Source organism: Ursus americanus, chromosome 3 (assembly GCF_024610735.1).
Source record: "Ursus americanus isolate L20-20 chromosome 3, mUrsAme1.1.p, whole genome shotgun sequence".
Classification (NCBI taxonomy): Eukaryota; Metazoa; Chordata; class Mammalia; order Carnivora; family Ursidae; genus Ursus; species Ursus americanus.
Window position 1 is genome coordinate 82,567,680 of NC_142129.1, and position 27,947 is coordinate 82,595,626.

The following is a 27,947-nucleotide window of genomic DNA, read 5'->3' on the forward strand; positions in this document are numbered from 1 at the left end:
GTTGGATACTATTTGCCCATTTCAGCATATCCATATAGAAGCAATTGTAGTTCTTAGCCCCTTTTTAAAGTTTGTGCTTGTTTTGGAGAATCAGCTAATACCAGAAGTGGTTTCCCTTTTAGCCCCAGAGTTCTATGATTGACAAGTCGCCAGGCAGTGTGGAGTTCCTGCCCCTCAACTACTTCATTGAAATACTGACAGATATAGAATCTTCCAATCAAGGTAATTTCACTCATCTGTCCTCAGGGCTTTCCTGCTTTTCTCTTGACACGTCAGTCCCTATGCACTTCTGTGTACCCCTTTCCTTCTGGAATACCCCTTACTTCTAAGTAGTCCTCACTGCAGCTGGTTTTCATTAGTAACATACAATTTCATTCCTAGAGTAAATTATGAAAGGAATAATCACCTTGGAGGTTTTAAAAGGGTTTAAGAGGTTCAAAACCCATTTGGTTGATGCGAATGACCTTTCTTGGGGCTAAGGTAGAACAAAGTTTAACAACACATGTTCAGAGGAATGTGTTTTACTAAAATGTGAAATAATTACGCTTTCAATGAGCTGCAGGCACAGTGTTGTTACAGAAGTTCCACGGGTGCGGGGGCGCCTGGGTGGCACAGCGGTTGAGCGGCTGCCTTCAGCTCAGGGCGTGATCCCAGCATTATGGGATCGAGCCCCGCATCGGGATCCTCCGCTATGAGCCTGCTTCTTCCTCTCCCACTCCCCCTGCTTGTGTTCCCTCTCTCACTGGCTGTCTCTATCTCTGTCAAATAAATAAATAAAAATCTTAAAAAAAAAAAAAAAAGAAGTTCCACGGGTGCGTAGTAACGCTTTCCTCCTTATTTTTCCAGCTCTGTATGCTTTTGAAGGGCATGACAATGTGGATGCAAAGTTTGTAGAGGAAGCGGCGCTGAAACACACCACAATGCTTTTAGGTTTATGAAAGAGAAAATGCAGCTGTATCTGCTCCCAATATTGTCATCTCGCTCATTAGCTTGACTTCTGTCAAGAGTCCCTTACCAGTATTTAAAACCCAAATCAGAATACACTGTTAAGCCATCTGAATTTCAGTTTGGTACTTGTTCAGACAGAACTAAACTGCTGTACCTCATCCCGGCCTTGCAAAGCAGACAAGCAGTCAAGTGCAGAGGAGTGACAGCAGCTTGAGAAGCATGCAGTGTCCTCAGCGATGACTTAGTGGCTTATCTTCCTCATGACTTCATAGGCCAAAAGCGAGTTCGTATTGCACTCTGGAATAAAATCATGCTTTGAAAAATGTAGAGAAGAGTGCTTAGGAAAAAAAAAAACAAAACTCGATGTGTTGTTGAAGATAACACATGACAAGCAGAAAAATTATTTCCAGAAGAACTGTGGTTGGAAAGAGGATACTTTTCGAAGAACTGAATGTGGACTGGGTCAAACCTGCTCTTTCCAGTATACAATGACTTGTAACATACAGCAGTGTGTACATAACGGCATCAAGAGTGGGGTTTGTCTTTGTGATGGTTCAGATGGAACTGTACTTTAGTATGTTGAAGTTTTTTGTATTTACAAAAGTTTGATTTAGTAATATCTTGACATTAAAAAAAAAAATCACTGAAGGTTTTGGCCTCTTTCGTTTTTTGAACATAGCCTCCTTTTTATTCCAGCCCGGAATGATGATTCCATGAGCATGTTCCCTCAGAGGCCCCCGTGACACCTAACTAATTCTCCCACTTTTCTTTTTCTTCCCTCTTTTATAGTGACTTCGCTCTGACCCCTGATGGTAGTCGCTTGCCTGGAGTCAGCTCGTGCCCTTCGCTTTTCTCTTTTCACAGTTTCTCACAGTGAACTTCTGAAATTGTCATGATCATAAACATCACTAGCTAGTATAATACTTCAACTTCTTTTCTAAAATCATATTTGTGTTCCCCAAGTTGCCCTGTCCTACAGAATTTCCCTTTTTGGTCAAATATGTGGTCATCACAGAGCCCTGTCAGCATGTTAGACTCTTTCCCTTGAGAAGATAATTAGTTTTCATTCCCTACCCTTGCATACTTGCGCTGTTTCCGTGTTTTCCTGAAGCGTGAGTCATCTGACTTACATTGAGACTAGTCCTGTCACTCCTCTGCTCATAGCCCTTCATACAGGATAAGACCCAAACTCCTTGACGTTCAGAGTTTCCTGAATCCGGCCTTACACAGTTCCCCCGACATGAACATGCTGTTCCAGCCAGGGCAGTTCCCTGGCCTTGAACGGCTTTTGTCTTCTTACTTCTGAGCCTGGCTTAGGCTATTTCCCCCGCCTGAAGCCCCTCCCCACTTATTAAAATCTTATATACGTTTAAGGGCCGCCGGATAAACTGGTCCATCCGCCTGTGACCCCCGGCCATGCCAGCACACAGTAGCACCTTCTGTGTTGGGATGGTCTGTGCACCAGTGAACATATCAATGAAGCAAAATCAGTTTTCAAATCCACTTGTGTATTCTCATACATAAGAAAATACAAAAAACAGAATTAGGAAAATATACTTGGGTGAAATGCAGTAAAATCAGAGTACCGAAGTAAGTGGAACTGGCCTCATTTTCAACTCTGCCACATGCACAGCTAAAAAATGTTTTCTCTGGGATTTTTAAAAATCTGGAGTCAGAACTTAATCACAGGTTTATTTGTATATAATATTGTAAAAAATCTAGATTTATAAGAAAGATAAATTAGGGCATAATTAGTTTTGCAGCAAAAGGATTCTTTACTTGAAAAAGAATGACCATGTATTACTTTTAAAAGGACAAGCTTCCTTACTGCTTTTTACTTCATTTACATTTACCAACATGAACTTCAAATGCAAGTACTTAACGAAGTGAATTATAACCTCTGTGATATTGGGATATTCTCCTTTTCAAACAGTCATTCTTTCTCTTTCAAGTAAGTATATTGAACAGTATTTGCTTTTTCTTTAATAAACAAAGGCCACACTGCCAATTTCTGTACTGCATTGAAAATTGATTTATTTTTATTGCATTGTTATAGCATCTGGACTACTATATATTTCTGAAACATAGTCAATAGAGTGAAAAAGAAAAAAAATGAACGATACAGATATATGCTTTGACATAATTGTAGGAAAATTCTATGTCCTACTTAACATCATGTAAAATATAGTAGCTGATGAGTGTAAAAGGAAGCCATGTTGTTCTCCGTTATTGATCGATTGCGGATACCGTCTTTGTCTGTAATTTAGAGCTATCATGCTGATATTTTCCAGCTGGGCATATGAGGAAGCCTGGTTAAAGTGTCTCCTTTAGAAGCCCAGATTAGTTTACATGGTCAGATTTCAATTGGCTTTATGACGGGTTTCCTTATGTGCCTCATATTAGCCCCTGGTTCACTGGGCTTGAAAGGAGCCAATGCGCCATATGGTTTGGGCAAAGGAAGAGTGGCCTCTGCCTCTGGGATGTAGGCATTTGGACGTGGCTCTGCAGTTGTGTAAACACCATTGGGCAGCTGGCGGTTATCTGCTACCAAGAACTCCTGCAAAGAATGATTTTTCCTTTTTAGTTTCCTGAAAACTGTAGTGAAGTCACTTCATCCTTAGGGCCCAGCAGACGCAGCTGGGTCTAAGCAGCCTTAGGCTGTGCTGGCTGATATTTCCCCAAAGGTACAGGAGGATAGGAGGGTGGAGTCACTAAACACACACACACACACACACACACACACACACACACACACACACACACACACACACCACACACACACGGTGTCTCATTGGAATGACCCGTGTTGCTCAAGCATCACTCTGTTCCTGGGGTTTAGGGTTTACCATAAACTGGTTAGTGGGGCCTAAATTCACTGTATTCCAGCTTCAATATCTTTCATCAAGCACTAATTATTTCCACGTTTTTGAAAAAGGCTGGAGTAGGTCATTAGTGAGCAAATGTTACAAAGGAGGAAATAAGGAGTAAAGTAGAACCAGAGGAGAGAAGTGGTCAGCAGCTTGCTTTGAACCTCAGGGTCTTCAGGATTCTGCCTATGCTTCTGGAGAACAGAGGAATTTCTTATAGCATTAAAAAGAACTCTAAATAATGGAGACAGATAAATGACAGCTGGGACACCACAGGTAAAATCTGGATGCCCTAAAAAACAGTCTTAGGCACTGTGGGAATTACAAATCCGACCCTATTTTCAGATATTCCTAGTACGTGTTTGGAAGGCATGTGCTCTTGGGTTAGGGAGTGAATAATGATCCTTTGGGGGATATCTACTTGATAGTCTGAGAGTGAGTTGTACGTCCCCAGGATGTAGTCTCCTTAGAAAGATGCCCAGTTCCATTGTAAGAATACTCGAAGGTCACGGGAGTAGGCAGGACTGGGCGCCTGATGTGCGGGTGCAGAGAGAGAGAGACCTAGACTGAGGCCAGTGGCAGGAGAAGAAAGCTGTGACCTTGAGGCCTATGATGCAGACCAAGGGCAGAGTCTGCAGAAGACTGTGACAACTGGATGATGTTAGAGGCCTCACAGTGTGCCGTGGGAGCCCTGGTAGCTAGACGTGGGAGAATACGGTGTGGTCTGAGCAGGGGGTAAGGACAGAGACTACAGACCTATGGATAAAACCAGTGCCAGCCTGGCCACCGTCCTGCCAATGGGAGTCCATGGCTTTCAGCCACACAGGCCACAATGTAAGACTGCAGGGTGGGACCTGGTGTTCAATGAGTGTTTTCTGGAGAATATTATGGCACTCTGGACTATGCTTTTGACTTGTCTACAGCCTGTCTTAAGCAAAACTCCTTTCTAATGATTGTCAGAACTAGGTTTGTGGTAGAGTGGGAAATTTTTCATATATTTTGGGAGGACTGAAATCCCTGCAAACAGCCCTTCCTGGCGCACTTTGCCGATGCGATGTGGAAGACAAAGCTTACCCGAGACCTTTCAGTGATGGCCAAGGCATACATTTCTTCATCTCGAAGTACCTTCAACCATTCCCTCTCAATGTCTTTATTGAGTGGCAGACCCTTTTCTATCCTGGAATTGCAAGAGAAGATGAAATCTTCTTTCTCCCTGACTTCCTTTTGGAGTTCAATGGCCAGGGCTTGTTTCATGGACAGCTCAGCAACAAGAGCCATCATTTGTTTCGTAGCGTCTTTGATCTTTTTCCGGTAGCCGTTCATCTAGAATGAAAGAGCCCAAGGCTTAGACTACATACATTCTGTGGAGAGTTAAGAAAATGGCGGACTAAGGGCTGTCTAGGGTGGTGGGGGCATTCTTGCCTCAAGGAAGGAGAGTTTAAGGGGGAATTCAGAGAAAATAAGAATTAGAGGAGATCCCAGAGATTGAGCCCAATACCCTGGCTGTGTAAATAAGGATAGAATGGAGAAGAAACAGGTCTGTTCATCTAGTTACTAGAGTTCCAGGTGGATAGCATTGAGGGAAATAGTCTCTTTCGTTTTAAGAGGTGATAAGGAGAAGGGGACAGGGTATTCTGGATGTCTAAGTTCTGACCTAATTTTGCCATGTTTTTAGTTTGTCACTCATCCACTGGAGAAAAATCTGGTAGAACAAAAACTTTATTTAAAAATTACTCATTTCTTATACAAGGTAATCAGCAGAGGCCCTGTATCTGAAATGATTTTTAATGGAAAATATCATCCCTCATTGAGGTTGCATTATTGATCATAATTACTGGGATGTATCATTATTAGGTCATAAGACAACATGAGCTGAACCTGGGGAAAATCTGGCCAATAATTTGAAATGAAATGTTCCTTGGTCTAGGTGTATGTTTACCATTTCATATCAGCTAGTTATCGTCAAAGAATTAAAAGATAGGACTAAGTGGAACATAGGCACCAAGCACAATTAAAACAATGTTTGTCGAATGAAAAGAGTTAATTCTATTCTATTCTATTTTAATCCTCCAATCCTTTGAACCAGGGTGCACTGAGACATGAATATGAGCTTCCAAAAACGACACCTGATCTTGAAACACTTTCTTCTCCTAATAGAACATACACTGGTCTATCCGTACATTTGCGTAGAAAAATGTTGCTGCCAGTGATTTATCTTTCTCTGAAAACATAATGACTGATTATTATATACACACTGTCTCATTAAAGGAATAAGGAATATACATTTTAAAAACTGTTCTACAGCACAGTAATTTTTAGGAAGCTAAAGCTTCAGTGGCGAGTCATTATCTTAAATTTCATTAATTCATCAGTTAAGGCACACTTGAATATTGTGTGTATGTGTGTGTAACTAGCCAAACTCGTTTTCTCCTCCAGAGAAGGATGGTATTATTCTGGGCTTCTGGGCTGCTCTAAGTCTCTGGCTGGGATGCCCCCCTTACCACCACTTTTTTTGTTTTTTTAAAGGAAGAGGGAGAGAAAGAATCTTAAGCAGGCGCAATGCCCAGCAAGGAGCCCAATGTGGGGAATGGGGCTTAGTCTCACAACTCTGAGATCATGACCTGAGCCAAAATCAAGAGTTAAGATGCTTAACCAACCAAACCACCTAGGCGCCCTGGGACTTCCCATTTTCTGTTCATTTGGGAAACTTGGAAGAGGAGCCATAAGCTATCTAGGAAAGGTGAGAGACTTGAGATATGCATTCTTGTTGAGCTCCCACAAGGGACTGGCCACTCCTCAACTACTGAATGCTTACAACTTAAGCTCATATCACACCCATTTCACAGAATAGGAAATTTAGTTTTAAGGTCATTTGTGTATCCTTCTCAAGGTCACTCACTAGTATTGGTAAAACACAGACCTAGGATCTGAACTATTCTACCTTCTAGTTCTGCCTACTATGAAGAGATCATAATTTTAAATGAAAAAAAAAAAAAAAAGCCAGGGAGAGAGCACCAAAGGTGGGGAAAGGTGGGTTGGGGGTGGGGGATATAAATCACTAGGCTGACTCCTCTGAAGGAACCCTCCCAGGTGGCAATCGCCACCATTTGCATTTCCCTAGCATTACAGTTAACTTCCTGACAGACTCTGCCAACAGCTTCAGCAAGCCAGCCCTCAGTGAAAATGGACTTCCCCTAAAGAAAGGGAAATTCATTTTTCAAAAGGAAGGGAGGCAACATTTAGAGAAACATCGGACGTGCTAATTCAGGCAAAGTTCACGAGACTAAAGAAGTCTTAACATTTCTTATTTTCTGAAGTAAAGCTGTGAATTGCACATGAGCCCCAGGACTGAGGGATCAGTTCTCTGCTGGAAGTCCTCAGAGCAGTGCTGTAAAAGCCTAATAAAAAGAGCAAAGGAGGCTTGAGATTTACAATGATTCTCTGTTTCTTCAGTACCCCAGAACTGTTTCTGAGTGGGACTGACTGTCCACCCATTCCACACATTGTTTTCTTGAGTTTAGTGCTCTCTAGGCATTGGGGAAATTAAGGAGAATGAGGAGCCGGGGTGCCTGGGTGGCTCAGTCAGTTAAGCGTCAGACTTCTGGTTTTGGCTCAGGTCATGATCTCAGAGTCATGAGATTGAGCCCTGTGTGGGGGTCTGCACTTAGCAGGGAGTCTGCTGGGAGAGTCTCTCCCTTTCCATCTGCTTCTCCCCAACCCCCCACCCCCAGGCTCATGAGCAAGCATGCGCTCTCTCTAAAATAAATTAATGAAACCATTTTTAAAAAAAGAATGAGAAATAGTCACTGTCCCCAGGAGCTCACCATCATGGGTGCGGGTGTTACCATGGTCTATTTTTTTACCTGTCTTCCAACACTAGGTGTGGACCATGTGTCCCTTCCTCTTTATTTCTGCCCTCACACCCTCATGTGCCCTCATGAGGAGAGCACATAGTAGGTTCGGTAACTATGGCTGACTAAAATCCCTGTGCTGTCAGGGGGAGGCTCCCGGGGGCCAGAAGGTCAGGTGAGCGGGGGGTCCTCTGACTGCCCTGTGGTGTGAGGCCCTGTCTCACCTAAATCACCAAGCACCCTCCTTCGGGCCACCCCCTCCAGTGCTGCTCTAGCAGTCCTAGCCTGACCAGGTAGCTTTGAATCAGCAGTCCTCATATTTTAAACGTATGAGATTAGGAAGCTCCACGTTACTGGTGTTGCCTTGCTAGTGGGGCCTGGCAGTGGCTCCACCCCAAGGACTACTAGGCATGGGTGTTGTGAGATTGCTGTTCTCTTGTAATGGTCCCTGTCTGTTCCTGGGTTCTGGCTGAGTTCTGGATTAGGCCCGTTTTCATGCAGACTGCTGGATAAGTGAGGCCCTCTAAACACAAGGAACTAGAAAGGATTTAACTTGGCGCATAAAATATAAGGGTAGTCATTGTCACATTTTGAGTAGGTGCCCTGTTAAGTGAAACTTGTAAACTTTCATTGAAAAGCTTAAGTTTGCCCAGTATCAAGTGAATATGCATTCAGGGAACAAGACTGAAACCTACATTTTCTAAGATTCATCTTTATATCTTTAATTTTACATCTTTATGTGTCTCTAGTCATAAAGCCTAATCTCTCCAGTGCTTCTCTCGATAAATAAAGCAGTCTGCGGAAAATGAAAGGAGTATAGGCAGAAGGGACAAGGCAGGGTCTTGGGCAGACCTTCTTGGCTAAGAGAAGTGTGTCCTGCTTGTAGGCCTGAGTTTTGCTGCAGAGCCTGTCCGTGAGCCGGGAAACCTGTTCATAGATGAACTCCTTTTCCAGTAACTTCTCCTCCTTCTTGGCTAGCTGTAGTTCCAGCTACAGTTGAAAACAATTTCAATAAAAAGGGAAAAAAGTCATGCAAGTCAAAATATTTCTTAATTAGAGCACTATTTTTCCCCCTTAATGAAGAGAGATTGCTTTTATACAGGTGCCAAGATAGCTCTAGGAAAGTCGTTAGCATGGGGCTGAGTCAAGACTTCCCTTGCCCCAGCCCCCTCCAGACAGCTCTGGGAATTCTTCCTCTCCATGGCAGCAGGTGGCCCTCTGAGCTCCACCCAGTTTCCATGTTGCCATTCCTCTGATACGCACCCATCAGCAAGACAAATTAATCCACTGAAGACGCCAAAATTGTCCCTTTGGGCTATGAGACAAAAGTGGGCATCTTGAAACCACTCAGATTTTACTTCTTTCTGGCAAGTATTAGAAACAAGCTTAGGTTTTGTTACCGGATCACGATGAAAGGACTATACTAGTGGCTAGAATAGTGAGGGATGGGGGATAAATCTGTCTGCATAAGATGAAACAGCACCCCAGATATCTGTGACACTGATCAACAAGGGGCTAACAGACACTATTAGAAGAAAGAATGCTTACCGTGTCTAATTTTTTGATCATTTGTTCCGGGGTCATATCTTTCCCTGGAATGAAGCGGATTCTGTTCTCACCCTCAGGATTTATAAATTGTTTCTCCAGGTCTTTTATTCTGTCTGTACACTGTGAAAACTATTAAACAAGAAGGAAACATTAACTTCAAAACTACCTCTGTTGCTCAGTAAATTTTAAAACCACATAGCCCAGGGTCTTTAAAGTCTTTTGGTAGGACCCATCCAGGGAAAGGTGAAAGAGAACTCTTAATATCGCATCAGCAGGGATCTGGGTCGAACAATAAGTCTGCTCACCCATGGTACCATGAGGATAATGCTTGTAACTGTTCTTTGAAGCAAGGCAGTGAGTTCTGAGTCATCAAAGCAAGAGATGACTTTACAACCAGTCCTTTGTGTTATACCTATAGGATGCTGTGTGTTTGCAGAGCTCCAATTATACGGACCTGACCTCTTTATTTTAGGTTGTTACAGAGGCCAAAGTAGACAACAAACAAGGCAGACAACATACTAGACGCCAGCTTAAAACCCTTTGTTGGCAATAGGTTTAATGGTTTCCCAAAGAATAAAGTTCTTAATTATTAGGTCGGTACAGTGTATAGGTCTGTGAGGAACAGACTGAACTATTTATATCTTTTTGGCTAACCACCTAATATAATGTTTCATATTTCAACTATACTTGTTGAATCAACAAGACTTTGGAGGTAGATGAAGAAATATGGCAACTCCCAAGTAGGAGTGGCGGTCACACTTAGTTTCGTTTAACAGGGAGAGATGTGGAACACAGTGAAAACTAAGAGTCATTGTTTTCTCTTTCTTTCTTTCTTTTTTTTTTTTAAAGATTTTTTAAAAATTTATTTGACAGAGAGAGAGAGCATGAGCACAAGCAGGGGGAGTGGCAGGCAAAGGGAGAAGCAGGCAGAAGGAGGCTCCTTGCTGAGCAGAGAACCCGCTGCAGGGCTCGATCCCAGGACTCTGGGATCATGACCTGAGCCAAAGGCAGATGCTTAACTGGCTGAGCCATCCAGGCACCCCCAAGAATCATCATTTTCAACTTTTCTACTGAAAACCTGTAGAATTGTAGGCAAATCATTTATCTTCTCTAAACCTTAGTTGCCTCAACTGTCAAATGGGAAGATAAGACCCAATCTAATGGGGTTGATTCATTAAATAACATATCTCAAGTACTTTACAAGGTGTTCCAGAGTGATGCAGGTAGAATTTAATTTTTAATTCATGTATTCACCTCCTCCTCACAAAAAGAATTTTAAATAGTGACAGAAATAATTTCTTTTTTTTCCTTTTTCTCCCTCTCTCTCAACATTTCTTAATTGACCTTAATATGGAGTTAAAGTATCCATATATACATAACCCAGCATAAATACAGAATTATTCCATTTATTATTAACAATGCTTAATGTTTCTGTTTCTTAATTAGGAAATTAAAGAACAAAAATATGGTGCTTGCTTATCAAAATAGTACCTTGATTGGTCTTATTTCCCCATGGGTCTTTGAGGAAAAACTGCTTACTTTTTCTTTTTTTTTAAAGCTTTTATTTAAATTCCAGTTAGTTAACATACAGTGCAATATTAGTTTCAGGTGTAGAATTTGGTGATTCACACTTACGTACAACACCCAGTGCTCATCACAAGCACCCTCCTTAATCTCCATGTTTACTTTTTCTATATAAAATAGTGTTGTGTCCTAAAATAGTTCACATGACTTCCAAGATCCCTAAAAAGGAGCTATTATTATAAGCACCAGGAAAATATGACTCATGATAATCCTTGGATTAGATTGTTAGACAATTAAAAACTGTTTCAAACAACTGAGAAAATACAAACCTTAAGGGAATTCTGGAAATGATGCAAAAAATGGGAAGACTTTGAAAAAAAAAACAAAACACAAAATGCTGCATCAGTAACAAATAACAGGATCCAAGAGGGCAAGGTAGGGTACAAAAATGATTTGCCTAAGGCTCGAAATTTTACATCATGTCCTTCAAAGGTCCTATGTGATTTGTGCTGAGTAGACAAATAATTAAGTACAGTTTGAAGACTAATGGGAAACTTTCTATTCAACAGTTCTTAAGCTTAGAACTAACTCTGGCAGAACAGGTAAGTGATTAACACATAACCCATATGTCTCAATTCATAGGCAGAATGGAAAAGGCTCATATCAGGCATAAATGTTTAAATATGTTCCTCTTGGGTCAGCTGAATTCATATTCACACCAGATAACTGGTTTTGTATAATGAAATGCCAAGTGCATATATTTTAAGAACAATGAATTTCATCCATTGACTGGAAGTATTGATTTGCAATTAACACACATAAAATGCTTACAAGAGGAGACAGAGAATTTTTCTGTTGTGAATCTTACTAAATTTAAAGTTCTTTTGTTCTGCTGGGCATCTTGATAGATTAGTATGGGCAAAGATGACCCTGAGGCTGTGTTTTGAGAAGGAGCTGGAAGGAGATGAAGTATTCTGTAAAATTGAGACAAGTGTGGAGTGCCTGGGGGCCAATCTGGGGAGGTGAGGCTGTGGAGAGAAGAGGTTGAGAGGTGGAAAGACAGGCCGGTGAAATGGAGCTAGGCTAGGGTGCTACATGGGCTAACACGCCTGGGGATGGTACCAGTGATGGGGAGACCCCGCAGATCTTTGCAGGGCATGGATGTCTGATACTGAATTTGAAGTTCTTCGCATTTCTGTAATGTACAACCATCACGCTGTTGCCCCAAACCTTCAATCAGTTCACAGACAAAGGTCTTGCAGGAATGGTTTTGTGTCGGTAGGCTGAAGTAGGAGCAAGTCCTGAATTCTGCACTGACATGGCATAGAAGTGAACCAGGTGGTGTGTGTGCCAGCTGATGAGGGGATCCCCAAATGAACCACTCACTAGTAGTGGGAGTCAGAGCCACCGGAATCCTGGGGAGGTTATCTTGGAGGCCTGAGGGACGCGTACTGGGGTTCTAGCAAATCCATCTACATCGGGCTACACTTATGGAAGAAGCAAATAGGAGAACTTAATGCTAAAAAAACAAACACTAGAATCAGAACCTTGGCACATTTGTGCACAATGAAAGATCCCATCATTGATATAGCATTCACGCCTTCAAATGGCATAAAATGTGAAGGTGGACCCATCATCCGGTTCCGCAAAGTCATGTGAATCCCCATGACATGATTAAATAAAAACAAAAACAAAAACAGGACCCAAGACTGTCCACAGCATAAGCTAATGAAAACCATTTACTTACACACCTTGAAAAAAACTGGAAGAATCCCTTCCAGATTTTTGATCATTTTAATAGTGATGATATCTTGGGAATAGAATTTTTTTTTAAATTTTTGTGTTTTTTTCAAAACTTCATTAACTGAACATGTTTTAATTTTATCATCAGAAAAAACCTGAAAACAAACCCGACATTTTAGAAAACATATGATAGGTTAAAATTTGTTCCTGCTACATTGAGTCAATGGAAAAAAAGTGTAAGCCACAAATTTTTTATTTTTTTTCTTCTATTTTCACTAAGGAAAAAAATACAATTATTGCATGTGAAGAAAATAGCTTTATATTCATTATTTATGTACATATGTATGTATTTATTTATCCCTTCATGTTTAAATTGTTTGGTTTTATTCCACTTTTAAAAACACCATGTTAGAGACCAGGCTATCAAATGATGGGGAAACTACAGGGATTAATAAGAAGTCTAATTATATGTGATTATCAATTAACAAACAACAATCTCAGCTTCAGAAGGCAGGAGTTCTAAAAATGAGAGAGCAAGATGATCTCCAAGATCTTTCAAGCAAGCATCAAAAACGTAGTTATGCTGCCGGCAGTGAAAGCCTGGATTCCTTAAATTTTGAGCTATGAGGAAGCTAGAGTTGAGATTTGGGAGGGTCTGAATTCCAAGGAAGGCAGAAAATGCTTTGTGGGGGGAAAAAATCTGTAGCCTGGATGCCTGAGGCATAAATTCCACCCTGGTGCAGTGATTTTTTTTTTTTTAATAGTTTTTTATCTATTTGAGAGAGAGAGGGTGGGGAGGGGCAGAGGGAGAGAATCTTAAGTACACTCCCCACTGAGCAGGGAGCCCCACGTGGAGCTCGAGCTCATGATCTTGAAATCATGACCTGAGCCGAAATCAAGAGTCCAACGCTCAACTGACTGAGCCACCCAGGTGCCCTGGAGCAGTGGCATTTTTAAAGAAGACATCTGACTCATGGGTTTGTACAGGAACCAGGAGGGACATGGCTTAATTTACATGTAAGAAAATGATTTTCCAACCAATAAAGGAGGGGAGGGGGGGAAGCAAATGGCCCCAGTAAGTGTCTGATGAACGTTTTCCCCACCTGAATTTGGAGCACTGCTAAGTCAGCATCCAGGGCCCTCTTGGCTGGCAGTAATTTCTGGGTCACGTGAATCTGTCTTTGTTTCTCAGCAATTTTCAGTTTCAGGAACCGGATCTTTTCTTCCAGAACATGTATTTCAATTTCTCCATTTAGTTTCATCTTCTCTTGGATACTTATTTTTTCATAAGAGGTGTACACTTCCTCTTCCCGGTCTATCAGCTGAATGCCACTATGGCCAAAAGGAGAGGCAGAGGCTAAGAGGGTGTTGAGACCACTTATTTTTACTAGTCATGGTGATTCCCTCTGGATCTGGACACAAAATACACATCAACATTACATAATTCCAGAATATAATAGATATTTACTGTCAGCTTTCTAGTTAAACTGCACACTTTCCGTTTTCCTGGGGATAGAAGAGGGAGGGCTGGTTAGCGTCTCGACTCTGAACTGATCATGCAGTTGTCTGGTCACAGTTATCTCTGCAAGTCCCAAAGGTTTTCCTAGGGTGGGAAAAAATGTCATTCCCCAGGCATGAGCAAAGTGATCCCATAATCTGATTTTCTGCAGACCCTCTTTTTGTGCCAGACTTGCCAACCGAGGTCTGGCCAGAAGTCCCCAGGCAGGGGGCCAGGGAATGTGTCTCAGCAGTGATTCTATGTAACTTGCCAGGCCCATTAGGTTCTTTTTAGAGTTGAATATTTTTGATGCAAATTTCCCCATAAACAGACAAAGTTCTGTCCTTTATAATCATGCCAGGGGGAAGACCCCTCCATGTGAGGAGAATATGAGAAAGAAACAAAGTAAGAATTTTCCAATTCCAGCCCTACAGGTCTGACCAGGGCCTGGGAACACACTGCCTAAATAATTTGTTTTGTGCCGGGAGCCAAATAAGAGGACTTTTTTTTCCTCTTTTTTCCCAGAGAAAACACCTGCCAGTAGTTTGAAAAACTGTTCTTTGCACCCTGAAAGTTCTTCCCACACTCTGTATATCTATTATCCCAGAGTTCATCTTTAATTGCTTTTTATCTCTTTCTCTCTCTCCTCCCTTAAAACACACATAGTTGCATTTGCTTAATCTTTACATTTCATCTCATTTGCTGTTTATTGGCTCTTATGATCCTCTCATTTCTATTGAAACAGAAGCTACAAGCAACGCTTTACCCCCTTTTTGTGCTTTCAGGGTCCAAAGCTTAGCACATAGCTTTAGATGAAGCAGCCCACAATCAAAGCCACAATGAAGAAAAAGATCTGATACCAGGCGTAATTACTACAGGACCCTACAATTTCACATAGCAGATTTCTCTAGCACAAGGAGCTTGGGAAAACTGCTACAGTAGTAATTGATTAATGACATAATTGTAGCCTGGAAGAAATAATGCTCTTCTGAGAGGCCCTACTTGCTGAGAAAATGAGCTGGGAGAATGGCTTAATAAATATCATCCTAAGACCAAATCTGTTGCAAAAGTAGATACAAGATCCAAAGATTTATTTATGTCAATTATACTGATACAACTTGATGATATCAGAGGCAACCTGAATGGTAGCCTGGGAAAGAACTTTGATATTTAAGCAAGCAACTGAAACCCTACTTTTGCCTGTCTCTCTTAAAAGAACAGTTTCTTATTTTCAGGCAAAACACACAGCTCATCTCCCCACCCCCACCCCGACCGGCCCCATGCCCCAGCAAAAGGCTAATGAAACCTGAATGTCAAATGCCCCTCACGACCCACTGTCAAGACTCGAGAGAAGAAGGGGCAACATTTCTAAATCAGGTCTCTGGTGTTTTGCTTCTCACGTTAGGTTCCTGGTTTTCACCTTTCGTTTCGAAGCTTAACAGCTTTCTCGTATCTCTTGCGAAGCTGCACTATCTCCTCTTCAATCGTTGTGATCATATTGGCAAGTCTGTCAATGTTATTTAACTGGGCTTCCTTCTTCTCCTTCATTTCCTGAAGTTTTGCTACAATTTTGCACACGTCATTTTGCATGCTTTCTCGAATAGTAACATTGTTGGCATGTTTCAGCATGGAATTTTGTAACTTTCTTTAAAAACAATGGGGAAATGGGTAAGATTATAATTTTCTTTAGTTACTTCAGAAATAACGAAGACTTCTGAAACTACCCAAGTAGCTCTCACTTCAGCATGTCCCTTGCAATGACAATAGTAGTACAGTAGTCCCCCTGCCTCAGCCACAGTTTCGCTTTCTGAAGCCTCATGTGCCCCCGGGGCATCCGTCCACCGGAAGCGAATGCTCCTCCTTCCCACTCCCCGGAAGGTGAATAGCAGCCTAACCCTAAGTCACAAGTCACAAACCTGCCCGCCTGTTTCACCTCACTTGAACCTCCGGGCGTAGGCGTTCTGTCACCTCACATCATCACAAGAAGAAGGGTGAGTACAGTACAATAAGATATACTGAGGGACAGGAAGAAAGCCTCCATTTACATAACTTTCACTACAGTGTGGTGGACCCTCGAACAACGCAGTTTTGATCTGGGTCGGTCCACTTACATGTGATTTTTTTTTTTTTATAAGTACAGCACCGTACTGTAAATGTATTTTCTCTTTTTTATTATTTTCTTAACATTTTCTTTTCTCTAGCTTACCGTATTATAAGAATATAGTTTACAATATATATAATATGCAAAATATTTGTTAATCAACTGTTCATGTGATTGGTAAGGCGTCTGGTCAACAGTAGGTTAATAGTTAAGTGTTGTGCAGGGATTGGCTCCCATAACCACTGTGTTGTTCCAAGGTCAACTGTGTATTGCTATAATTGTTCTATTTTATTAGTATTGTTAATCTCTTACTGTGCCTAATTTATAAATTAAGCTGTATCATAGGTATGTATGTATAGGAAAAAAACCGTAGAATATATAGGGTTCAGTACTATCTGCGGTTTCAGGCTTCCACTGGTGGTCCTGGAATGTATCCCTTGCAGATAAGGGGGACTACTGCAGTAATACTGATACTCATCATATAATACTCTTCAGGAGTTTCTGTAATCTTCCCAGGCCTCAGATTCCCCATGCCTCTGGATTAGAACATCTATCCTTTTGTGCCCCAAGCCTTTGCTGCCCCACTTTGTCCAATCAAGAGACTCTAGTAATTCATTTACTGCTCTGTTGTCCCCATGAGGCTGTCCTCTGTTGAGGGCAGAGATGGTTATATCTGATAATGTCCATTGCACCTAAAGTGGTGCCTGACTTAATACAGCATCACAATAAATGCTGAATGAATGCAGGGCCTTTATTAGTGATATTTTACTTTCATGTAGGATGAGAATCTGATTAGGAAATTAGATTTTCCTACTTATACTAATCCTCTCCCCCTATCCCTACCCCTCTGCTACCTCACACACAAGAGCCCGTTTTGTATAGCTTTATAAAAGGAAACTGGGCAATAATGGCCAGCAGGAAAAGTTCAGGTTGTAGAAACTCAGTAGATCAGGGACTAAACGTAAGTGAAAGAGTCTAATAGATCTTATCACATCATAAATAATAAATTTAATAAACAATAATTTACCAGATGCTTCTGAGTATGTTTACATGGGTTAATTCATTTCATGATAAAAAGTCCTATAAAACAAGAACTATTTTTTTTAAGATTTTATTTATTTGAGAGAGAGAGAGAGACCACGAGCAGGGGGAGGGGCAGAGAGAGGGGGACAAGCAGACTCCCTGCTGAGCACAGAGCATGGAGTCCCACGCAGGGCCCAATCCCAGGACCCTGAGATCATGACCTGTGCCAAAGTCGGACACTTAACTGAGTGAGCCACCCAGGTGCCCCAAATAAGGACTATTTTTATAGGTAAGAAAAGTGAGCCCAGGAAAGTAAGGTAGCTTGTCCAAGGTCATGCAGCTAGTACTACAGGGCTGGGATTAGAGTCTAGAAAGCCACCTCTCTTAACCACTGTGCTGTACTGTCTCCCATGAGCCCATTAGATGCTTCAAATCTATAACCAGGGGATGCTGATTAATAAACATTTGATTGTCTTCAAATTTTAAATGCAAATTATCAAATTTGTGCTTTTCTTTCTAACTCGGTAAATGAAAATACATAATATATAAACACAGATTTTTGTTCACTTAAAAATATAAGTATCAATCAGTGGAAGTATACAGATTCACATTCAGATGTTTAGATTGTCATCTTTTGTTTAAAGATTTTATTTGTCAGAGAGAGAGAGAGAGCGAACGAGCATGAGTGCACCCATGTCCCTAAATTGTCATTTGTAAAGCATCTTTGAGCAAGGACTCTTCTATAGCTTTGTAAGACTATTATTTTCTGGGGTGCCTGGCTGGCTCCGTCGGTTAAGGGTCTGCCTTCAGCTCAGGTCATGATTTCAGGGTCCTGGGATTGAGTCCCGCATTGGGCTCCCTGCTGAGCAGGGAGTCTGCTTCTCCCTCTGCTCCTACTCCCAACTTGTGCATGCTCCTTTTCCCCTCTCTCTCTCATAAATAAATAAATAATCTTAAAAAATAAGACTATTATTTTCTACTTTACCATTCCCAGGGTATTTTAGAGTTCAATGAATCAGAAGAGAAACTTTTGAAAAGACAGTGGTTATTATTACACTTACCTTTCTTGAGTAACCGCACTATTTCTTAAAATTTCCAGTTCATTTAATGACATTTTATGTCTTTCTTTTATTTCATTTACTTTCTGGTGAGCTTTGTGAAATAAGTTAACAAATTTGTTTCTTTCATTTCGGATAGTGTCATATAGTTTAGCAAACTCTTTGAGTCTGTGAAAACACAAGTGTTTTTGAAACTTGTGAAACAAAACTCATTTTCCCCATACCTGTAATTAGATAAATCATCATGTAATTCTCTTACCTCCGATGAATTTCACGTTTTTTCTTCTTGTGTATTCTGATTTCCAGATCCTTTGCTTTGATCTCCTTAACACTGTTGGTATATTTTTGCTGAAAATGAAAGTTATGTGTGAAATAAAAAAAAAAAAAAAGCCCATCACTATCAACAAATGAATAATCCCAGCTGCACCCTATCTCATTCCTGTCCTATCTTAGCCGGCTGAGTTGTGCAGTTGGTGGCGGGGGAGGACTGTAAGGGAGAGCTCTGAAAATTGACTGGCCAGCTGAACTGAATTACTTAAGGACAAGAAGGAATGAGAGAAAAGAGAAAGAAAAGAGCCTGTACAGGTTGGCTTTGAGGAAAAGTTTGGGGAACTTTTGGGAGAGCCTAAGAGTGAGTGTGGATGGCACAGATGGGCTGGGTAAGTGAGGAGGTTGTGGAGGGTAGCTGAGGGAAGAGGATTTGTAGTTAGTTTTGACAGATGTTACAAATGGAACCCTTTGTGGTATTTTGTGAGATTCTGAAGCCATGATTTTAAGGTGCTTTTCTGAGAAGAAATGCTACCCCTTGTAAATGCTTGCTCAGAACAAGGTTTGCCCTCAGAAACAGCCAACATCTGGGGCACCTGGGTGGCTCAGCTGGTTGATAGTCCGACTCTTGACTTTGGTTCAGGTCATGATCTCAGGGTTGTGGGATAGAGCCCCACGTTGGGCTCTGTGTTCAGTGTTGAGTCTGCTTGTCTCTCACCCTCTCCCTTTCTCTCTCTCTCAAATAAATAAAATCTTAAAAAAAAGAAACAGCCAACATCTGGGTCACATGGTAAATCTCGGTATTCTCTTTTAGTAATATGTCATATCATATTCATTTTTAACAGGAAACCTCTGAACATAATCCTTTCATGGAATAAAATGATTTTAATGTTAGAGTTTTAGCTAGCATGACAGCAGAGTTGTTTTTGCCATTGGTTTCATTGTTCTTTTGGTTTGGGACATTGCACCGGGTCAACTCTGGTACTTTGTTGGGAGCCCAGTAAAATCATGGATGGAGCAGTAACGAAGGACATCCTAGCATTGGTTTAAATAATGCTGGCTTGATGAACTTGGAAAGGAGAGCAGTCCAACGCTACTGCTCTTGACTTGTTCTTGGACCAACCATAGTGGCATGTGAGTTGGTGGGGAATCTGAGAGATCTGTGGCCTGTGCAGCTGTCAGCCCTGTCCCCAGGAGTTACCTACCTTATTCTTACTGAAGTTGTTATGTGCTTGAATCCTCTGCTCGTTGTCATTGACCTGGTTTGTTTTTCCTCTAGATTGCTGACTATTGCTAATTTAACCCAGAAGCCATTTTTTTCGGTATATGATTGAGTCTTGTTTGGGGAAGCTGTATAGTCAAGCTGAAAGGATACAATTACAGCTTTCTAACAGACGCTGTGTAAAATTGAGGATCTCCTGAACTCTTACGGTAATTAATGGATGGTTACAAAAATGCAGTTACCTGAGCTTTCAGGAAATCCTTGGATTTTTGCTCCTTCTCATCAATTTTGATTTGAGTCATACGGACAAGGTTGAAGACAAGCTCTCGCATGTTTTCTTGCTCCTTTAAAAGCTTGTTTTCTTCTGCAAGTTGTTGTTCCACTAACTTGGACTCAGCTTCTGATAAGATTTTCTTTTTGAAAAACACAACATATTAAGACTTATTTGAAGAAACACACTAGGGCCAGTATCTTAGCAATTTTTATTTCCTATGTAGAATTTATTTTACTAGGACGTAAAACAAAGTAACTTGACTGCCTTAGGTCCAAGTATTTTATCTTATAAAAGAACGTGCAAATATGATTACGTGTTTAATGGGATACAAGTTTTTCTTAATTAGACTGTATTTTCAAGTAACTTTAAGAAAAAAAGAGACATAAAAGCATGTTTTTGACAGTGGCTTGAATAAACAAAATTTGAAAATTTAAAATTAGACATTGGTGAAATAAAGCATGTATTGTTTATTTTTTAATATGATTATATAATCATTCGCCCTTTTAGTTAAAAGTCTAATGAATTTGTTTAATTTTTGCTGGTTCAAACACATCCTTTTTTTCCAAATTTAATGTGGGGTTTGAGTGGACTCTAAGGTGAAAAAACAGACCCACATTAAGTAAGCTCGTACTCTATTTGATGACTCTCCTATTGAGGTTTTGTGGAACACAGTTAAAAACACAACTTTGTAGTAGTCATTCTTAGATAGAACTTAAATGAGAGTTGACATTGACCTGTTGGGCCAGATTCCTCTTAGCCACTTCAACTTCCTTGTGGAGTTCTCTCCTTCTCTCAGATAATATAGAATCATCTTTAGGGATAGCTTCAATCTGGAAATAAAAATTTAAAACTGGCATTTGCACAAGAACGAAATCTTCAATGTCATGTAGTCAACCCCATTGTGTACCTTTTGCAAATGGTGGGTAGATTATGATTCTCAATCTTATAGGAACTGCATTTTATGCTGAATGTTCTTTATAAAATCATGGTAAACTAAAATACAAAAACCTGTCAAAAATCTATAATTCACCAATTGCAAATATTCTATTTCTCCTTCATTTGGAAATAAAATAAATCTTACTAATAATAGCTTCTAACAATCACAGAGCATTGACAATGTGTCAGGAAAGGTTCTAAGTGCTTATATGTATGGTCATATTTAATCCTCAGAATAACCCTAATGAGATCGGTAATATTATCACCTCCAATTGTACAGATGAGGAGGAACAAAGACATTTAAGCAACTTGTCTCAGTGATACAGGTGCAAACTCAGGTGGTTAGACTCAGAGTCCATGATCCTAACACTGTATTTTACTGCTTCTCTAACTCATGACTCAGCACTTTGGAAACATGCATGTTGAAGTGATATTTATTATGCTCATAAAATGTGAATTCATTTATGAGATCCTATAGATTAAAAAAGTAGAAACTATTAATAACTAAGAATACTTGGCTACTCTTATGTAGTAGTTTGTGAGTAGCTGGAAAGTTCTTACCCAAAAGAAAATCCTCTTAACTTTTTGATACCTGAAATTCCACCATTACATTTCTATTGTATTGGCTTGTGCTTTTGTCCCCTGCTAAAGTACTTCAGGAGAAAGTAACGTTTCATTCTATCAGTCTTTGCTGCCTTACTAGGAACAAATTTGTCAGATTCTTTATGATGGAGAAGAGAGCAGAGAGGAGGAAGACACATGGCAGCTTCTGGGGAAATGCCATCCAAATACAGAGGATTATCTTGGGGTGCTATCAGCACACTAGGCTTAGAGCAAGTTTAGAGTTGGATCTTTATACCAAAAGCACATGACTCCAACCTGATATGGTTTATTTCCTAGTGACAGCACCACAGTGGAATATTGGCTAAAGTTTGTCTCAAGAAGGAAAGATCATACTGGTTAGTGATCATACTGGTTACTGGTTAGTTAAAGGTCACCTAACAGACTCTTTCTGAGATTTGTGTTGCTCTTTTAAAGTAGCTAAGGTATGTCTTTGGATGTCCCAATATCCAAGAGCCTGTACATCTTTCGTAGTGCCTTCTGTACCCTCACATGCCCAAGATGTCTGGCTTCCATCCTACCATGGAGGGAGCTGGCTGTTGAGAAGTACACACTGGATTAGAAAGATGGGACATGGTCTTGTGCAATCCATATAACAATGTACAGAATTTGTGATTCTGATGAGCAGATAAATGCTAGAGCCGGTCAGAGAAGGGACTTGAATAATCAGGGAAGATTTTATGGAAGAGGTAAGAAGTCGGCAAGAAAGAGTTTGATTTTTCTCCTTCTGGAAAGTAGAGTTAATTCTTCCAGAGGAAGTCTAGCAAGCATCCTAGGTCCTATCTACTTCTCTGCCACAGGTGCCCAGGAGTGGGTTACTCCAAATGCTTCGCTCCTAAGTGTAGGCAAATCCGTATAGGAATGCTAACTGGGACCAGGGAAGCTTACAGGGTTTTTACGGAAGATATGATGAGGGAATACTCACTAGCTACTTTGCCAATGAAAGGCTCCTAACAAATTTTCTTGGTTTCAGTTCTCAGACTTTTAGGTCCAGTGTTTTGAATTACAAACAATACTGCAATTAATTATTTATTTCTGAATTCTGGCTAGCTACTTCTCTGATACCTTTATTAATTCTCCATAAACCCAATCCTCAAGTTTCAGACAGGAACTAAGGATGCTTGGTTTGTGGAAGAAGTAACAAGGTAGCGGAGCCTGCTGGTTGCCTAGCCAATATCTACCCTCTACTTTGACTTTACTAGTAAAATCCCAGTTTTGTTCATGGCTGCAATGTATCCAGGATTCCTCAGACTCTTTTGTAGCTGGGAGAGACCAGATGCGCCAGGATAGGCCAGTGAAATGTAAATGGAAGTCTGCTGGATAAGACTCCTGGGACAGTGACTGTTTTCCTGTTAAAAAGACGGAGTCAACCAACTCAGCTACCATATGCCTTTTATTCTCTCCCTTCCCCACTTTTGTTTGATGTTATGTCTAAAGGTCTTGTGACCTTCGAAACAAAATATGCACATTAAGGATGACAAAAAAAGCTGAGAGGGTCCTGGGCCTACCTCTGAACTTTTTATTACATGAATAAAACAATCCCCTAGTTAAGCCACTGGAACTGAATTTCTGTTACTTCTGGCCAAATTGAGTCTAGTTATATTCTAGTTACATTCTGATGCTGGGGTGACTTGAGATATTTACCATTTAACATAAATAGCTTGAGCCCCAAATTGCTTATATCGGCAGGTTTTGTAAGCTTATTTATTTTAGTTCTTTGGGTTTTTAATAAAGTTGCATTTCATACTTAGGGAAAAAATGTGTTTATTGTAACCAAACAAAAAGCAGTGTGTAAAGTAAGAAATTAAACATCTCCCTACCTTTACTTCAAATACTCCTCCTCAGGAGTCACTGTTAATAGTTTAGTGTCTGTTCTTCCAGACATTTTCAGTGCATGAACAAACATCAGTAACTTTCATAAAAGCTAAGATTAGACATGATTCTGTTGCCGTAAACATCCCAATTATTTGACATCAAAAGGACCTCAGTTTCTTTATGGCTTTGATATTTTCCTAAAATATTTCAAACTTTCATGAGGTTTGTGGCTTGAATTTCTGGAGTCTCTACAAGTCAAAAGCCACAGGAGAATCAAACAACTGTCTCTAGGGGGAAACGAGGTCTGAAGAGTAGCCGGAGCCCTTCATTCTTCCCTTTTCTCTCTTTCCTCTTGGACTGCATGCAAGGCTGAAATGGTCACTCATGCCGGCAGCGACTGTTTTCAAGTACCGCCGGCCAGCGTAGGACCGTGGCCGGGCTAATTATAAGCCATAAGGTCAAAGAGGAAGATAGTCTCTCACCGAAACAAACCGCACTGGGGCAAAAACAGATTTTTTCGCGAAACCACTGAAGGAAGAAGATTTTATACGTTTTCATTTCTGTTAGTTTTATGTTCAGTGGGTGCTATTTTGTGAATTTAATAGCTTGAAGTGTCCTAACATAAATAGCTTCTATTTATTAAAATCTGAACAACTTGTGAGCATTCCACTGCAACCTCCCCTTGGGTCAAGGCCATTCCTTATGTATTTGTGTCCAGCCAGGTCAATTTATAGTGGCAAGCCTCATCATCAGAAACAGCTCCTAACTAGCGTCAGGTGTCCCACTCTTAAATATAAGGAGATAGCCACAGGGTCTGTGTTTGCCCAAAGTTCCAATTTAACCATTGTAATGTGCTAGGACCTGGGCTAAGATGGCATAGCTTATAGTAAACCAGTGCTCCTAACAAGAATAACTTGAAAAGTTGGATTAAAAAGTATGTTTGAAGGCATAAGAGTTGCAAAGGTAAATAGAGTTAAAGTCTTTAAAGGTTCTAGCGCTGTCTAGGGAGCAGTCAATTATTAATGTATACGGACTCTAATTAAAGTCAAGGATGAATGTTGTAATCTTTAGGCTAAGCACTTTAGGCCAAAGAATGGAAAGAGAATGCAAAACTAACTAAAGCATATCTAAAATAGGGGGAAATAGAACAACTGAAAATAGAAATAGGACAATTCATCTGTTTGATCCACCCAAAAGAAGGAAATATAGGAGGGAAAATGGAACATAAAAGAGATGGGACAAAGAGAAAGCAATAGTAATATGGTGCCCACAAGCCCAAGAAGATCCATAATCACATTAAATGTTTTTGGACTAAATACAAGAACTAAAAGGTAGAAATTTTCAGACCAGATATTAAAAAGTATGTACTGCATATAAAAGACATCCAAGTAAGGACACAAAAAGATGAAAGTAAATGGATGGAAAAGGAAATACCATGCAAAATCTAACCAAAAAAAGCTAGTATAACTTATATTGTCCTAATAGCAGACAAAATAAGCTTTTAAGGCAAAAAGCATTCTAAAGTTAAAGAGATTTCACAGTGATAAAAGAATTAATCTACCTACTGGTAGATTACTGGAACTAATAAAAATATTGGAAGTATATGAGAAACATAAATAACTGTTCTGTTTGTTTTGCAAAAGTGTAAAAAGCACATTTTGCCCCACTGAGGTTAAAAAAAAAGTTTGTGAGTGCCATCTGACTGCAGGACTAAGACCCTAACCAATTTTGTCCATACCTTGCTGAGGATTGGCGTTTCAGTCAGGAGAAGCTAGGTTGCTACAGAAATAAACAATCCCCAACTATCATGGCTCCAAACCATGAAGGCTTATTTCTTGCTCTGCCAAAGCCTGTGGCCAGTCAAGGCAATTGTCCAAGACCACTATTGGCTCAGCATTTGGGATGCTTCCATTTTACAGCACTTCCATATCATCATGTACTCCTACAACTGCAGTAGGAGAGGGAGAAGAGCTAGAGGTCTCACACTGGCAATCAGATGACGTGTCACTTCTGTCTACAGTCCATTGGCCAGAACTAGTCATGTGACTCTGCTCAACTGCAAAGAGTGCAAGAAAGTAGACACTTCCCATATGCCCAGAAGGAGAGGAGAACTAGGCATAGGTTAGGATTGGAAGTGTCTACCATAGTTGGAAACTTCTGTTTAAATTTCTGAGATCATGAACTGCCATAAGGTCACAGAGCATGACAGTACTGAAGAGAATGGGTATGGTTTTTATACACCCAGCTGCTTCATCTCAGAGATGGATCTCTTGTCCACCAAAGGATGCACTCCTCTCAAGGATTTACTGCCTTTCAGCAGTGCTTAGTGAATTAGCACAGGGAGTGCCACCTGAGTGGGGAGAGAGTGGACCAAAAAGGTAGTAATATGGTAATAGCTATCTTGAGCATCCTCTGACAGGAGTACATCCCTGATAGTGCACAGAATTAGCCAGGTAGCCTGGCTTCTGATGGCCCTTGGCTAGTTGGAGGTGTGGGCTGACTGACCATCTATATTTACATAATTTGATCTAGTCCCTGACTGTTAACAGTCTACAATGACATCATTCTGGATATGACTCTTTCAACTGGTAAAGGTAGCAGTCCACTTGGTCCTACTCTGTAGTGAACCCTTGAGCTCTTTCAGAACTGGATGGCCTAACTGCTTCCCCTGGCCAGGCTGATGCCTGATCCAAACAAGACATGTCTCTAACCTTGGGTTAGCAAAAAGAGAGTGAAAAACATTGTAAGACAGAGCCTCTATGATGGGCTTGATGCATTTTAAAGTTAGCATTCTCTGGTTTCCTTTCCTTTATTGATAGCAAAAACAACTTCTTAAAATATTTTTACTTCAAAAAGATAGCACTGATCTTGAAAAATCAAAAAGTGCTGTTCAGCACCGACCTCTAATAGAAGCCTTTGATGTAGTGCTTGAGTTTGAGTGAGTGCATCCCAGGACACTTTCAAGAGTAGCTCCATCTTTTTTAAATTTCGAAAATCTCGTTCTTTTTCTCTTTGCTTACGAGAAAGTTCATCATGGTAGTTCTGCTTGTCAATGAGACAGTTCCGTAAATTGAGATCCAAGATCCCTCTGTTCCAGGTAAAGAGAGAAGACGAAAGCAGTTTGTCATCAACTGCCCTTCATGTTTTTCCAGACAGCATGCTCAGCATATTTGTACAGAAACTATCCTCATATGAGAATCAAATTTTATATAATGCCAAAAGCAACTTTGTTTGTAAGTTGGCATCATTTAGAGTCACAATCTTTTATAAAAAACACAAATGGAATAGAAGCTCAACAGATACAGAGGCTGAAATTTTATTTAAAAATAGGAATTAATACCTTCCTAGGGAACTGCACCACAAAGTTATTCCCATTAGGAAAAAGTCATGATTACCTCCAAAATACCATTCATCCTTAGGAAAAATCCTTCAACTATAGCATCTTCCAATGATATACTTTTCAGAGGTATATTTCACAAACTTACAAAAATACAACACATTATATCCTTAAGATTTGGTCATAGGAAATTGAGGTAAATGATGAGTAAAGGGTGGGGAAAAATATTTGGAAATACTTTATTTAATAGTTTTTAAATTAATGGTAAAAACCTATTTAAAACTCTATAAAATATTTAATTGAATCAACATAAATCTGTTTGAGATTATGTGTTGAATCCTCAAACATAAATTGAAGAAAAATTTAGGTGATACACAGAAATATTACTAACCTTTCAGTTAGTGAAGTTGCTTCATTCTCTCTGGTTAATTCCAGGAACTTGACCAATTGGTTATAGTCTCGTTCTCTCATTTCAAGTAAGGCTCGTTTGCCTTCAACTTCCTTTATTACATCCTCCTTCTCTTCCATTATAGAATTAATTTTGGTTTCAACTTTCTTTAGCAAGTCATTTAGCTCTTTGAGTTCATATTCCAAGACGATTTTTTTCTTTTCCATTTCTCTGTGGAGGATACATACATACACGTACAGATACATACATATATGTGTACACGTGCACACACACACACACACACACACGTTTGAGCCCATGCTGTCTTTACCTATTTTTACTTGCTGAAAAGGCAACAGAAGAGCTAGTGATGAATTCAGAAGTGGGGTGAAGATCACAGGTGGGCCAGGCCTGGGGGGTATCTCCACTGAGTGCCACTGAGGGCAGTGATTTGTCCTGCCTCCTCACTTTCTCCCCCTGCAGCATCTCCTGGGATCAACCCTCATCCTGACCAGCCTCCCGAAATCTTTCAACTTCGTTGGTGCTGATGTGGCTTTTAGAACTGTTACTATTGCCTGCTTTTTTTCCCTCTTCACCAGAGCAATCATATTGTTTCTACAGAATTTTTGTATCTTCATTTATCTTTATCTTTTTGGGTTCCTCTAAACCTTGAGAATTTCCTCCATGATTTCTGCCTCCACATCTACTCTGAATGTTTGGGGGTGTTCCCCCATGTGAATAGTTGGCAAAGTAAAGAGTTGCTGTCCTCTGGGCTTTAGGCTTCTGGCTGGATGACAATACTTCTAAAACATGAAATTCAACACAGTTCAAATAACTTATCTCTTGCATAGCTCTGTTAAAGTCGGTTGGATTTCTCTATACAGATTTAATTTATAAATTGGAAAGAGAATATCGTCCCCAGATTA

The 27,947-nt window shown here is 40.3% G+C and overlaps 2 protein-coding genes across 7 annotated transcripts in view; one reads left to right on the forward strand and one right to left on the reverse strand.

Annotated features, from left to right (window-relative positions):
• Positions 1–1,596, forward strand: part of GSAP (gamma-secretase activating protein) — a 79,263-nt gene extending 77,667 nt beyond the window's left edge. For all 6 annotated transcript variants that reach the window (XM_045793404.2, XM_045793405.2, XM_045793407.2 and 3 more), the window contains 2 exons: positions 123–222; positions 847–1,596. In XM_045793404.2, the coding sequence (XP_045649360.1) occupies positions 123–222; positions 847–938 (192 nt within the window). In that variant the 3' untranslated portion in view covers positions 939–1,596. The remainder of the gene's footprint in view (positions 1–122; positions 223–846) is intronic.
• Positions 1,597–2,442: 846 nt separating this feature from the next.
• CCDC146 (coiled-coil domain containing 146) overlaps positions 2,443–27,947 on the reverse strand; it is a 108,721-nt gene continuing 83,216 nt past the window's right edge. Inside the window, exons 8-19 of the mRNA XM_045793409.2 lie at positions 27,025–27,252; positions 26,198–26,384; positions 20,659–20,754; positions 19,893–20,063; positions 18,421–18,509; positions 18,165–18,329; positions 15,400–15,624; positions 13,585–13,813; positions 9,215–9,343; positions 8,519–8,656; positions 4,890–5,138; positions 2,443–3,505 (exon numbers count right to left, since the gene is read on the reverse strand). Coding sequence (XP_045649365.1) covers positions 3,302–3,505; positions 4,890–5,138; positions 8,519–8,656; positions 9,215–9,343; positions 13,585–13,813; positions 15,400–15,624; positions 18,165–18,329; positions 18,421–18,509; positions 19,893–20,063; positions 20,659–20,754; positions 26,198–26,384; positions 27,025–27,252 — 2,110 coding nt within the window. The 3' untranslated portion in view covers positions 2,443–3,301. The remainder of the gene's footprint in view (positions 3,506–4,889; positions 5,139–8,518; positions 8,657–9,214; positions 9,344–13,584; positions 13,814–15,399; positions 15,625–18,164; positions 18,330–18,420; positions 18,510–19,892; positions 20,064–20,658; positions 20,755–26,197; positions 26,385–27,024; positions 27,253–27,947) is intronic.